This window comes from Sander lucioperca, chromosome 18 (assembly GCF_008315115.2).
Source record: "Sander lucioperca isolate FBNREF2018 chromosome 18, SLUC_FBN_1.2, whole genome shotgun sequence".
Classification (NCBI taxonomy): domain Eukaryota; kingdom Metazoa; phylum Chordata; class Actinopteri; order Perciformes; family Percidae; genus Sander; species Sander lucioperca.
The window spans coordinates 3,562,399-3,575,992 of NC_050190.1; the positions used below are offsets into that span (position 1 = coordinate 3,562,399).

The 13,594-nt window shown below is 40.0% G+C and overlaps 1 protein-coding gene across 9 annotated transcripts in view; it reads right to left on the reverse strand.

Annotated features, from left to right (window-relative positions):
• klc1a (kinesin light chain 1a) overlaps positions 1-13,594 on the reverse strand; it is a 44,938-nt gene that overhangs the window by 12,241 nt on the left and 19,103 nt on the right. For 5 of the 9 annotated variants that reach the window (XR_004895805.1, XM_031280285.2, XM_035994998.1 and 2 more), the window contains exons 7-13: positions 12,897-12,998; positions 8,481-8,654; positions 7,463-7,562; positions 7,077-7,129; positions 6,342-6,409; positions 5,683-5,791; positions 3,324-3,485 (exon numbers count right to left, since the gene is read on the reverse strand). Coding sequence is in view for 7 of the 9 variants with exons in the window: in XM_031280285.2 (XP_031136145.1) it covers positions 3,324-3,485; positions 5,683-5,791; positions 6,342-6,409; positions 7,077-7,129; positions 7,463-7,562; positions 8,481-8,654; positions 12,897-12,998 (768 nt within the window). In the remaining 2 variants the exon portion in view is untranslated. The remainder of the gene's footprint in view (positions 1-3,323; positions 3,486-5,682; positions 5,792-6,341; positions 6,410-7,076; positions 7,130-7,462; positions 7,563-8,480; positions 8,655-12,896; positions 12,999-13,594) is intronic. The other 4 variants (XR_004895806.1, XM_031280287.2, XM_035994999.1 and 1 more) reach the window with 1 other exon arrangement.

Here is a 13,594-nt window from a genome sequence, read left to right on the forward strand (position 1 = left end):
GTGGAGCCTTTGCACAGTTTAAACATGGTGGAGAGGTACTGTGTTTGTTTGTGTATAGCTGTAACATGTGTTAGCACACTTTATCAAGTAGAACAAAGTTAAACTTTGTTAGACTACCACACAATAAAACACAGAGGGGAAGCAGGTAGGAGACACATGAGAGCAGCCAGACTTCTGAGTACTTGTAGTACTTTTGTTTTTCGTTGGTTCCTTGTATTTTATTTGGTTACATAGCAACTAAGTAGGGCTGCAAATAATGATTATTCACATTATCAATTTTTAATTAACAGACTAACTGTTTGGACTAAAGATGTCAGAAAACAGTAAAAGAAAATCCATCACAATTTCCCAAAAACCAAACTCACCTATTAAAATTGCCTGTTTAAACAGTGAAAAATCCAGATATATTCAAATCTTATCACAGAGAAATTAAGAAAACCAGCAAATATTCACATTTGAGAAGCTAAAAACAGTGTATTGTTTTTGGTTGTTGTTTTTTAATTGTTGAGCTACTATTTGATTATTTGACTAATCGTTTTTAGTGCTAAACTGAAGTTTATTCTTATTATTGCAGTATTCTGCATTTGACTGGATAAAACAACCAGCCGAATGCCGGAAATGTAAGCGTAAAGAAAACAGCACTTTAGTGATCATAATAATACAATTATTAGAGATTACAGTGTTATATTTAACAAAAGCCAACTTAATGATAATCAACATTTGTGTTTTAGGCGTTCTTTTTACTCCCTAGACATCCATTAAACAATCGTTCCTTTCTCTCTGGCTGCTATCATGCTGACAAAGCAGGCAAAGGAAAGAAATAAAGATCAGAAAGAAATTGACTTTACATTCTTAGGCAGCAGCTTATCACACAGATAAAAAGGAGGTAAACACACAGGTAGATCCAGCACAGTGGACACAGATCCGAAACATCACACAAAGAGTACAGTACAGAGCCCATGTTGAGTCAGATGAACACACTGATGAGTCATGGTGCTTCTCAGAGGACGGATTTATAATACAGTGAGAAGAAAACTGTTTTCACACCTGCCTGTAGAGAGAGCTGAAGTGGAAGTGATTTATTATTTATTTGATTTATTGATTGGAAGGCAAACATGTAGTTTGACAGCTGCAGGGAAGCAGTAGAGGGTATAAATACTTCCAATACCATGTTTTTACCCTTCTAATGTAAGCCATATAAACTAATGATAATCTGTTATAGTGCAAAACTGCAATGCACAGTGCTTATGGTATTTTCTACACAGTATTCATATTCATTTTACATCTAGATTATTTTCACCTCATTCTAAATTCTATTAATTATGCATACATACTAATCTATATATAATTGCAAATTAATATTTTTTTTTTTTGTACATATTTTTACCTCTCTGGTTCTCTTGTGCTGCTGTAGTGCTACATGTCCCCTTTGGGATCAATAAAGTTTGATCTTATCTTGAATCAAATTCAAAATGAATTCAGGAATGTTTTTAAGTTCGATACTGTTGTTGTTTATGGTGACATTTCAGCCATAAATTTATTTACGGTCAGATAAAAGAGGGCAAAACAAAAAGACTATTATTGAAACGTACTTCCAGCTAAAGGTCTTTCCAGATAGGACAGGCTGCTCTCCTGATATAAATAGGTCCAGAGATCAGCTGGTGATGGGAGATTGTCTGCTAATAACTGGCTGACAGGGCACATTGTGTATAGACACTGATGTGTCTCACACCAAACCTCCCAGAGCCACAGCCAGAGGAACAGGAGGAGATGCTGATTGGTTGTTCAGGGTGCTATCTACTGTTGCTATGTGAGCAGGCAGCAGCAGAAATAAGATGGCGATACAGAGACTTTACATCTACATGTTCTCACCCCTGCAGTCACTAGAGGCTGAGAAAATACTGCAGAGACTGTGAAATGTACCCGCTCAGTTAGAAATGTGGCTCTGCAGCAGAGGGAATTAGGTGGGTGTTGTCAACATGTGTAACCAGAGGGGCTTTACTGCTGTGGAAGCAGATTTCTAAGAGACAGAGTTAGTTGGGAAAGCTCTACAGTAAGAAAGTTTAGTGGTTTATTACAATCAAAGCACTATGTAAATGTAAAACACTACGACTGAAGCAACTCAGAGATCTAAGATCCAGACAAGAGCAGTTGTTCACTTATTAAATCACATGATAACAGTGAAGTACAAGCAATAGCTACTGCAGGAGAGTGATTCTGACAGTCAATCAGCATGATCAGTGTAGCACAGTCTAAAATGTTCTTTTGACTATCATTCACAGGTTTTAGGTTTCTAATTAGAATAACCGTGATTAACGGAGCAAAGCAACAACCTCATAGTATCTTTTTTGACAGAAACCACAGGAACCCTGAGAAACATTTACATCTTTATCATAAAGTGACAACGACTACTCATCTATACATCTTAGTACCTATCTGATAAAACAAGGAGGATTTCATGTTAAAATGGCTTTTGTAAAACACAAAGTAGACAATGTAAGGAGAAAGTATATTGCATTAGAGATTTTGAATCTACACTTTTAGGTGGTCTTACATGGAGCTCTTCAACAAACATCATTCGGACTCAGAAATAGCTAATAGTCATTATCTGTCATGTTGAGACAGTAATCAAAAACACATTGTGTAACTTTAGCTAAGAATAGTAAACTAGTCTCCTGTGTCTCCTCTGGTTTACCAGTACTAGTAACACATGAATGTGAGTATCAGGTCTGAAGCGTAGTTATATGCACATTACATGTACTGTAGCTGAAATCCGCACAAATGAAAAGACAAACACCTGCCCACTGACTCCAAAACACAACTTTATTTAAATGGAAAACGAAAGCTGTTTGGAGACATTTGTGGTTTGAAGTCAGTGGGCAGGTGTTACTTCTTCTTCTTTTTTTTTAACAAAAAAAAAAAAAAAAAAAAATCCATCTCTTTCTACCTATTAAACATGCTTATTCTGGTTGTTTCAGATTGCATTTTTACTCATCTACAGTTCTCCTGCACCTTGATGGAAAACCATCTTGCTGCATGTCTTGCTCTTTGAAAATACCCATTTTATAACATTACCAAGACAAACATAACCAAGTAAAGCACTTGATGCTCCGGAGTTTAAATAATAATCTGCATGAAGGGTACTGCGCTGTTATCAATCTTTCTGTACTAACAGTATATACACTTAATAGATTTATTTCAACAAGACTTTATCAGACTTTATCTCTCTGTATGTGGCTTCTGTCCAGAAAGAAACAGGCTGTTTGTTGTATAAACATGTCTGAAGACTCAGTATTGTGTCGAGGGCTGTGTACTGTACTTACCCCGTTCCACTCCACGCTCATACTCACTTCCTCGCCACCGTCCGGCCCGCTTTCGTACTTCACCGTGTCAGAGGTCAAGCTCTCGCGGCTTCGCTGCTTCTCACGGGCCTCCGGCTCGCTCAGGACCTCCGCCACGCGCTGCTTATGCACAGTGTCCAGGCCCTGATAATAAACACAAAGACACACACATTACACAACAGGCAGCAATTAATGCCAATTCAAATAATCCAGTTAACGCAAAAGCTGACCACCTCTGCCACCTGCAGCTTTAGCACACTGTCACACACATGGACACTGTACAGCTGGCAGGAACAAGTACCAATTCATCCAATCCAATTAATATTAAAGCTATAGACTTCTACCGCCTGCTGCACTGAACCCAGGCCCTGGCACACACTCACACACCTTAGAAGGAACCAGCAGAAGGAACTAATTCAGCAAAGTCAGTTACAAAAGTAAAATGGTATTCTACAGTGCCACCACCACTTGTATGAAACCCCCTTTCTTTTTAGAGATGATTAAAGCAAAAATAATCTATGATATGGAGGAATTATTTATTTTAATAGTTTAACGACTGGACAAAAGATGACTCCTCCTTCACTGCAAAGTCCATTCGTAATGTTTGGCACTAATCCTCGACAGTCCACTTACGTAATTTTGCGGGGATAGAAAGAAAGAAACTTTAATAAATTATTTACAGTTACAATAATAGATAGCACAGAGTAATGACCCAAAGTTTGCCAGTATCTGCCCCCCTGGTGAGATGGCACAGGCATCTGGACTAATCACAGAGCAATTGAGCCTGAACCATAGACTGTAAACGTCACAGGAACTTTAAACATGATATGACAATATTAATGCGCACCTAAACTTTGTACTACCTACATTTAAAATTACAGTTGGGTGACCTGGTGGCACCGATGGAGTTTCTTGAACAGAGGGAGACATCTCTTTTGCTTTGAGCCACGACACTACGTGCTTCCCTGTCATTGCTGCGCCACCCCCCGTCGGTGCGGACTCTAACGCAGCGGTTACACAGCAGTTCCATGCACGGTTATATAGCCTATTTTATTTTTTGGGGGCGGTATGCATGGCCCATGGTTTGAGAAAGGCTGCACTAGAGGCATAAGTATTCATATCACACTTGTGTAGATTTAATATTGAACCGCAACTAGTTTCAAAACTAGTTGTAACGTCACAAAATCATCCTTGTACGTACACGGTTCAACTAAATGAATGTTAAAACTGTCAAACTGCACAGTGAAACATCCAAGTGAAGGAACAATAAGCAAAACATATTTGAGAAGAGGGGGAAGTTTTCATATCAAACAAATGCTTATTTGAAAGCAAATTCAGTGGGATTTCTCTCTAGGAACAAGTTGGCAAAGTCAAGCTGCCTCAGTCTGGCATAATTAAAGCTGGACCAATGATAGTGTTACACCAGTGCAAAGCTGTTCCCTTTGAACCTGCCTGAAGAATAAATGATTCAAGAGGGGAAAATCACAAACCAAACAGACAAACTGTTGAACGGTGATCTGAATCTAAATGCTTGTTATTTTATCTGTATTAACAGGTTCCTCCTCTCACATTGTACAGACTTAAAAACTGTAGGTAATCTTTAAAATGCTATCTCATTCTGGGCCAGATTGTTTTAAACGGATTGTTTTAAATGTCAATATCTACTTATCATATCATATCTATTCATCTGCATTTAAGTGCATTTGTAAAAGCTGCTTACATGACCACATTTCACACGTTACTGCTACTTAAATTAAATACTGTATGTGCACTAAAATAAGTAAATGATGCATAAATGACAAAAAACTTTGAGAAAATATTCTGCAATTTGTGTTTGTAAAATCTGTAATTTCTTTAGTTTCACATTGTCAGCATATGAAACTACAGCCCTAAATATTGATTTGATTCAACAAAAAAGTATCTATACAGGTATGAGGTATTTCTAATTTGATTACCAAAACATAATAGCTCTAGCCAGCTGTAACTGTAGCACCACCACAGGAATCCAGTTTCATTTGAGTATCATGTTACTTCCCCAGCAAGAGATACTTGCCATTGAATCCTGGAAGGAGATCCTAATTTAGGATGAAAGCTGCGGGGCTTCACCACTTCTCATCTCCCCAGGAAACCCCATTAGGTCTCATAAATATCACACCCTCAGAGGCAGTTTCAAAGCTGCACCCCAGGCTTTCCGGCATCTCAGAGTTTATCATCTCATCCCTAATTTTACACTAGATTTTCTGCCTCTAAATCGGCCGTTTATGCTGAGCTGACCCATTTCATCTGCCATTATCGCTGCAGTTTTAACACACAGCAAGGAACCCTGTATTATTAGTCACACCTGCTTTCTGGAACGCATGGCAGCCTCCTCAAGAGTCTCGGCCGCCTCGAACTTGCCCTGGCGCCTGTAGAGGGCGCCGAGGTTCTTCAGGGTGGTGGTCACTGTGGGGCTGCAAAAACAACGAGAAGAAACATCTCATCACAGAGAATCAGCCTGGCGAAAGCAGAGTAGTGTTATACATGTAAGTTCAAACAAAAAGAAAGTCTTGTATGTCTTATGGGTTGGGAACCCTATTAAGGGTTCAAAAGGGGGCCAAAAGATGATTAACAATAAAGGAACCAGAAAATGTATTCTTTCGTACTTTTCTCTTAAATCTTCTCTATGATTTTCCTTCTTCAGGCTTCTAAAAAATAAAGTTAAGAAAAAGATCACTTTTTGGTAACAACCAGTAGTCATTTACCACCCGTGATGAAGGGTCCAAAGTAGATGTTACTTTGTGTTAAAAGGTCCCGGGATCATTCAGGAACCTCGTTATATGTTGTATTTAATTCATCTTGTGTTATTACTGTTGTCACTGCTGTACAACCAATTGCCCCTCTGCGGACCATTAGAGTTTTACTTGACTTGACTCTTGTTATAATTGAATAGATTTTTGTTTGTTTGCTACTGGGAGCATCACCCATCTTCACTCAAACACTGAATTCATTAACCAAACTGACCTGTCGACTTTGCAGGCTTTGTACCAGCCTCCATATTCTCCAAATGGTGAGCCGTCCTTCTGCTTCCCCTATGAGACAAAACTCACGTTCATTAGTTTACAGCCAAAGTGCTTCAGGGAATCTACCTCTACTTAAATGAACATTTTAAGTCCTGGCAAGAAGCACGAACCCATGAAGTAAAACGTGAAGTGACTCATGCTTTAAAAAGATGGAAATTAACCCATTTGAAAACTAGAGGCTCTTTTTAATACCATCAAAGATACCATGAAGGGGTATTTCAGTGGTGGGATTACAGACGAGTCAGGATTCCTTCCCTGAAAACCTTTTAAACCCTGACAAAAATAAACTCCTCTAGTTAGGGAAGCGGGGTACTCACACCATCAGCACTGGGTGGTTATTACAGAGACTTCATTTAATAATCCAACTCTTTGTAAAGTCAATCCTTCCTATTCTATCTTAAATACGATCATAACACTGTCGGAGTACTTTAATGCTGCCGTCAGTGTTACATACTACTTACTACCTGACGTTGATAGACGTCAAATTTAAATGTGGTTAACTACTGAATATTGTGTCAGATTTTTCGACTGTAAGATGCAACTTTTTAAAGTAATTAGAAGATCTTGGGGACAAATTCAAAACAACAATTAATGAGTAGAAATGATTTATACATATTTTTTTTTTTATTTTCAAGTCTATTTGTTAATCTGCGCTCTACCAACAGATTTCGCTCACCTTGCTTTGTTCTTCTCTCTCCTCAGCATGCATCCATATTGGTTTGTTCTCATCTGCAGAGAAACACCATCAGACACATGAGAGGAAGTAAATCAGTACTGACATTCACTCAGATAAAAAGCAGGAGAAAGCAGCAGTTTTAGGAATCCCCTCTGGTTCTGAAGAACTACGTTTTTTTTATTTTTCAGCTGAAAGGTCATTTTTGTTTACAGCTACTTAAAAGATAAGAGCAGCCTGACAATATTAACCTTTACATTAGAAGAGGAGCACAGTGGGGTTGCCAAAGAAGTAAATATTTGTTTGTGTGTGTCATTTTAAATAACTGAGAGGATACTGGCTAAAATGTGTGTGTGTACTTGTGTTTATTATCCAGTCACATATCGTACCATCAACAGAGCCAAACTCCCTCTCGTGAGCGCGGGTGAGGATCTCTTTATACAGAGTTTCAGCCTGCTTGAACTTGCCCTGCTTCAGGTAACAGGACGCCTGAGGAACACAAGAGAACCAAACGAGTCAGCATGACACTGAATGATAAGACGTGAACTATGTCGGAGGTTATCCAACATTTTACACTCTCCATGTTTGTATAAATATAAAGTATTGTACATTTCACTGCGCTGCACCCTAAACTTGTATTAAACCCTGCTCTGCTGGGGTAGAAACTGCTACAGTACAAAAAAAGGGACATGGTTTGCAAACAGTTATGACACAGGAGTTAATAGCACAAATATGTCTCTAAATAAACTGTGGGAACTTAATGTCCCCTTAGTGGCTTAGCTTGTTTCCAAGTTTAGCTTGATAACTAGCTCCGAGAGGTTTTTCCCCATCAGTAACTCTTTGTTGAAAGGGGAGTTAAAAAAAGCCTTGTGACTGCTAGCCTAGCAGGCTAGCATGATAGCTTGCATATTTCGTGAAGACACACGGTTACTGTGCTTCAGTCCTGTAGAGTTTATTTAGTAACACTTTACTTGAAGGTATCTACATAAGAGTGACATGACACTGTCATGAACACATGACACGGTCATGACACATGAACCCTAACTCTAACCCCCTCAAAAACCGAATGACACTTAATGACAGAAGCGTCATGTAGATACCTTCAATTAGCGTAACCGTTTATTTTCATTGGTGAGTTATCACTCATACTAACATTTCACCACTTATAAAAACACAAGTGTTACTAGCTAACATACAATACATGTGTTTAGCACAGGGTAAACAGTTTAAAGTCTAGCATGAACTGTAGCAATCAATTCCTGATTCCATTAATAAACTTACTTTATTTTTATAATATATATTTTTATAATATATATATATATATATATTTTTTTTTTTGTTATAAACAACTGACAAAATCCCCCCCATCAGTGAAATTCTGCTCCCACCCTGCCTCCACCCCCTCACCAGGTTGTTCTTGGTCTTGGCCACGTTGGCGTCGTCGGGGCCCAGTTTGGTCTGGTAGATGTCCAGCGCTCTCATGTAGTAGTATTCCACCTCGTCATACTTGCCCTGGTTCTGACACAGCAGGGCCAGGTTGTTCAGCTGCTTGGCCACATCCGGGTGGTCCTTCCCCAGCACCTGGGACAGAAGCAAGGGGCGAGGGGGGTTTAAAACAACATTACATCAAACCAAACGAGTTTTAGAGGACACCCTGTGTCTCACATTGGGCCATTTGGTCGACAGCTCTTATCAAGGCTGAGGAATTACCACCAGCCTGTAACCAGGTGGTGTAGCTGATACCCTCTATCATTTTGCAGTTTCTATCTATTCTAAAGTGGCTGGAAAACTCTGGCATTCACTCATAATTGGTCAGTAATGATTTTACTTGATTATCTGAATTTCCCTTAGCGTCATCCTTTAGGTTCAAATGTGTAACCCTGTTTAAATACTCCTGTCTGGTTTTGTAATTTTGGATTTCCTGGAAGACGAAGCTGTCTGCCAATATGTTGGGAATATTTGTTACATCTCTTGCCAGGTTGCGTTGACCCTTGCACTGCTTTCTACAGCTCATATGTAATGTTGCTGATCTTAGAGTTTAGGCTGAGTCCAACATTACTAACAACATTTCTCTCAATAGCAGTATACACAAAACACTAAACGCTATTTTAGACCCATAGATTTGGAATGCCATATAGGGAATTACATCTGTAACAGGTTTTCACAGTCTGATCTAACCTACGGAGGTGTCTCCTAAAAGATTTCGACCTGTAGACTATTGACCTGCTTGATTAAATAAAAGCTGAGTCCAGTGGTCACACACATCAGTGCAGCAACAAACCGCATTCATCACAGAACCACCATGAAAAAAAATCTTTTAAAGTGGATGTGTTTGCATTATTGTGGATATGAGAGCGGTGTAAGCTATTCCTGTGTGCTGAGGAGGCTTAACTCCAATAGAGTCGAGTGTAGCGAGCGTGACAGAGATGCAGAAGGATCATTAGAGACTATGTGGCAGAGAGGGTTTTACCATAGTCTGACTGACCAGCAAATAGAGGGAGATCAGAGACGGACAGATGGAACAAAAATTGCAGAATTGAGAGGGAAAGGAGAGGAGACAGGCTGAGACTTTGAAACTCTTTTTTCTTCTGGCACTTCCCTTTCCAAAGAGGATGAGAGAATGCACAAGAGAAAAGGACATTACTGTTACACCGAAATTCCACCAACTGCGGAACGGCTGCGGCCATGACTGACAGCTGTAGTCACGGGGACCCACGAGATCTCACAAATTCACGTAGAATAGAACCACAAAACCAACAACAGTTTGTTTCCATCCAGAGGAGTAGAGGGGAAACAACTCTGTGCTGTGTTTTCAAGGTGTAGTGCAGGGAAATATGATCCGCCGTGAGCAACCGTGCATATTTTATTTAGAAAATTAACCGAATGTTTTAATTTGTTTCTGTGCTCGACTTCCTGTCCCGCACTATCTGAATTGTGCTGAATTGCTGCGGAGCTCTCCGGCGTCCGGCAAAATTAGAAGCTCTGTGTATCTGCTCCGGAGGGCTGCGGACTGATGGAGCTGGGTCGGAGTCGGGGAGTCGGGACGCAGACGTTCCGCAGTCAGTGGAAATACACACACTGACTTTAATGGAAACCTATTGACTCCGCCGCCGTTCCGGAGCGGATCCGCAGCCGTTAGGCATCCAGTGGAAATGACCCGTTAGTCAGAGAATGACTGACTCTCTGCTGGCTGCTGCTCATTGAGAAACTGCTTCATTAAAACACTGGGGAAAGGAGGACATTAACAGAGGGAGAGTAGAGAAAAAACTGAGAAAGAAAAGCAGTATCAGAGACAAGTTGAAGGTAAACCAAGTAGCTTGTTATTTGTCCTTTGGGGGATTTTGGCTGCTTCAGATTATTGAATTATAAATCTGCAGGAGCTCTGAGATCAAACCCCTTGCAGAATCACCTCCCTCCCTGTTGGAGACTGACAGCCTCTTGGTGTCTTTGATCCCCAGGATGGTGCAGAGCTAGCTACAGTATTCACTCTATCCTGGCCTCCCACGCCTCCTCCTCCACAGCATTACACACCTGACAGCTTTCCTGTAAACATTGTTAGCTGGAAAAGGGTTGCCATAAGTCTGGGTCGCTGAGGAATTGATGGTGTTTATTGATCGATGCCATGTCTTCAAATACCAAAAGTGCTGCAGCCTGAGGTGGTTTCTGGGAAGCTCTTAGAAACACTGCCTTCATTTAAAATTAAGCTGCAGAGCCTCTTCTTACAGGGCTCTGAATGATTCTGTGTTTTATCCAAATATTTACATAATATGGGGATTTTTGAGAAATTCAGAAACGTGCCTTTATCCCTCTGGGACATGTACATATTTCAACAAAAGACGTCAGTGCAAAGATACAGGTACAAAGAAAGCTTTGGCTGTTGTTGCAGTTAGAAGACAGTCAGGTTTTCTGCTCCATTGAGCACTGACTTGATTAAATACTTGTTTAGTGCTTCAAGTTTGGGGAAAACGATGCACTGTTGAAAAAGATAACTAATGTTTGATATTTAAACTCCTATTCAAGTCTGTGATGAGTCTAATTTAATGAAAGGCCAACACGCATTAGTCTCTCGATATGTTCCATCTCTTCTTAGTGAAGACAAATCTTTACATACAGGTCAATAATTTCATTTTTACTATATACTATAGTTTGAAACATTTACTATGTCTTTTAGTCACTGTCGCAGTGAAGCTAGATGACAAATAATGTGAACATTTCTTGGACTGCATCAGGGATAATATGGAAATTATAGTCAATCAATACAGTTACTTATATACCAAATCATACTGGGTTTTCTTCTTTCTTCTCAAATAAACTGAATAGTCGAAAGCTTCTACACCAGATTATAGCTTCACTGGCCCATTGTCCCTGATGCCAACAAAACTAACTTAGAAGCTGAGCTTTCCTGAGCTTCTATAAAAAGCCAAAAAGGAAGGAAAAAGGAGTCCTTCTGATTCAGCAAATCTGCAGCAGCCACTTCGCCTGAGCAGGCAAATCTTTAAGCTTAAGCGAGAGCATTATCATCTGAAGCATAAAAACTTAAATCGCTCAGCTTCACTAAAGCTGGCGTCGCTTTCTCAGAGGAGCGAGAAGGAGAGCGATTGAGGGTTTGTCTAAAGGCAAGAGCTGAGGACAGATACAGAGTGGTGAATAAAAAAAGTGTTTTCTGCACTTTGAGGTTTGTTGAGCAGCACCTCTGTAAGCACCAAAGTAGAGGTCAGACAAAAGCATGGCGATCTCCCCTGAGACATACAGGCTGTCCCATGATACACATCACAAAGCTAAAGGGAGATTGAGATGGAATGAATCACAGGAGAACAATGCTAATCACCTAATGTGACATTTCAATACCAAGAACAATACCAAGAACTTGTCTTATGTATCTAGTCAAGACTTGTGATGACAAATTAAGAAACAACAAAAAACATAGAACACATTTTGCATTTGTTGTATATTTTGTAATTTCTTCTTATTTTATGCCAATTATTTCAAATGTACCTTAATGACAGACTGATCTGAGAGATCTGATCATTTGCTAACCCCCTGCCCTGAATAGCGATTGTCCAATCGTAGCTTAGCAACAGTGACTAGGCACAAACGGTCTGACAAGATATCTCATGTGATGGAGGTTATCTGCAGCTAAAAGCTTTTTCTTTCAATCTAAAATTCAATCTTCCTTCTCCAACCTAAAAACACTCTTCTCTATCTCTTCTTGCAATGCCTGGGGTTGTACCCTCATGGTTGAATGCACTTATATAAAAGCGTAAGCTTACCTACTCTAACATAAGCTAGAAAAATACCCGTACAGGGATGGAGCTTTCACATGAACCATTTAAAAAAACTTTTGGAGACTGTTTAGAAGAGACTCAGAGTTTTAGCGTTAGCATTAGCTTATGGTTGCTAGCTACAGCTGGAGAAAACCAAGCGACAGTCATCGGCTGCAGATGAAAAGCTGCTTTCGTTTACTGATGCGTAAAATGTTCGATCCATTGTTTAAAAAATATAAGCTAGAATTTTGAGTGGTAAATCTGTCACTGTTGATCACTGTAAACTGCTAAAATGGAGAACTTTACAGGGCAAGTGTTTGTCCTTTATTCTGCTGGCTCATGGGAGACATCCTGAGTGAACTATTCAGTGCTTAGTTTTTGACTGCTTTGTGCCTGAATAGGACACAAAGTAAACCTTAGTTTGAAAGTGAAAGTTTTAAGTCTGGTGATGAATAAAAACAGCATTGGTACAAGTAGATACAGCTGCCTAGCTGATGCTTTCCTACCATTCGTTTAATTACTACTGAATGTGTTTCGTGTTTGATGACCTTTGACCTACCTTTTCTCTGATCTCCAGCGCTCTCTTGCACAGGGGCTCTGCTTCCTTGTACTTTCCTCTCTTCCCATACAGGACGGCCAGGTTATTGAGGGTGGCAGCAACCTGACAGAAACACAAACATTCATTATTTCAAAACCATGTTCCAAATCTGGGGATGAGACTCAATCATATTCACCCAAGTGCAACCACAAGACTTCGCCACAGCAGCAAAGTGCCATTGATCTGGTGAGAGAGTAATTAATGAGGAGGAAGGAGTAGTGCAGAAACAGGAAGTGATTATGGTGGGCTGTAATTTGATCCCAATCAGCTGTATGATGAATCTCGTGTACTCAGGAGGAGGGAGACTACAGAGGTCCCCTCTGATCTCTGATTCAGAGAGGCTCTGGTGGCCATGTGGGCAGAGTGGAAGGAAAGGACGGAGGGAGGGAATGCAGAGGTGAATTGAGGAGGGGAAGCTCATTCAGCAGTGGAGCAGTGATGGAGGGAAGAGAGGAGGACAGGACGGAGGGCAGCGCATAAAGAGAAATCTATCACACTTAGAAAACACTCACTTTTTCCAGATTGTTATTCTTTACATTTGATTTCTTGTTCAGTATAATATTATATAATATTATATTTCCCCCTGGAAAGACTACAGCCTGTCTAGGATCTTGGTTCACTAACCATTCCACCTTTCACACTAGCTTTAGTTTTTTTTC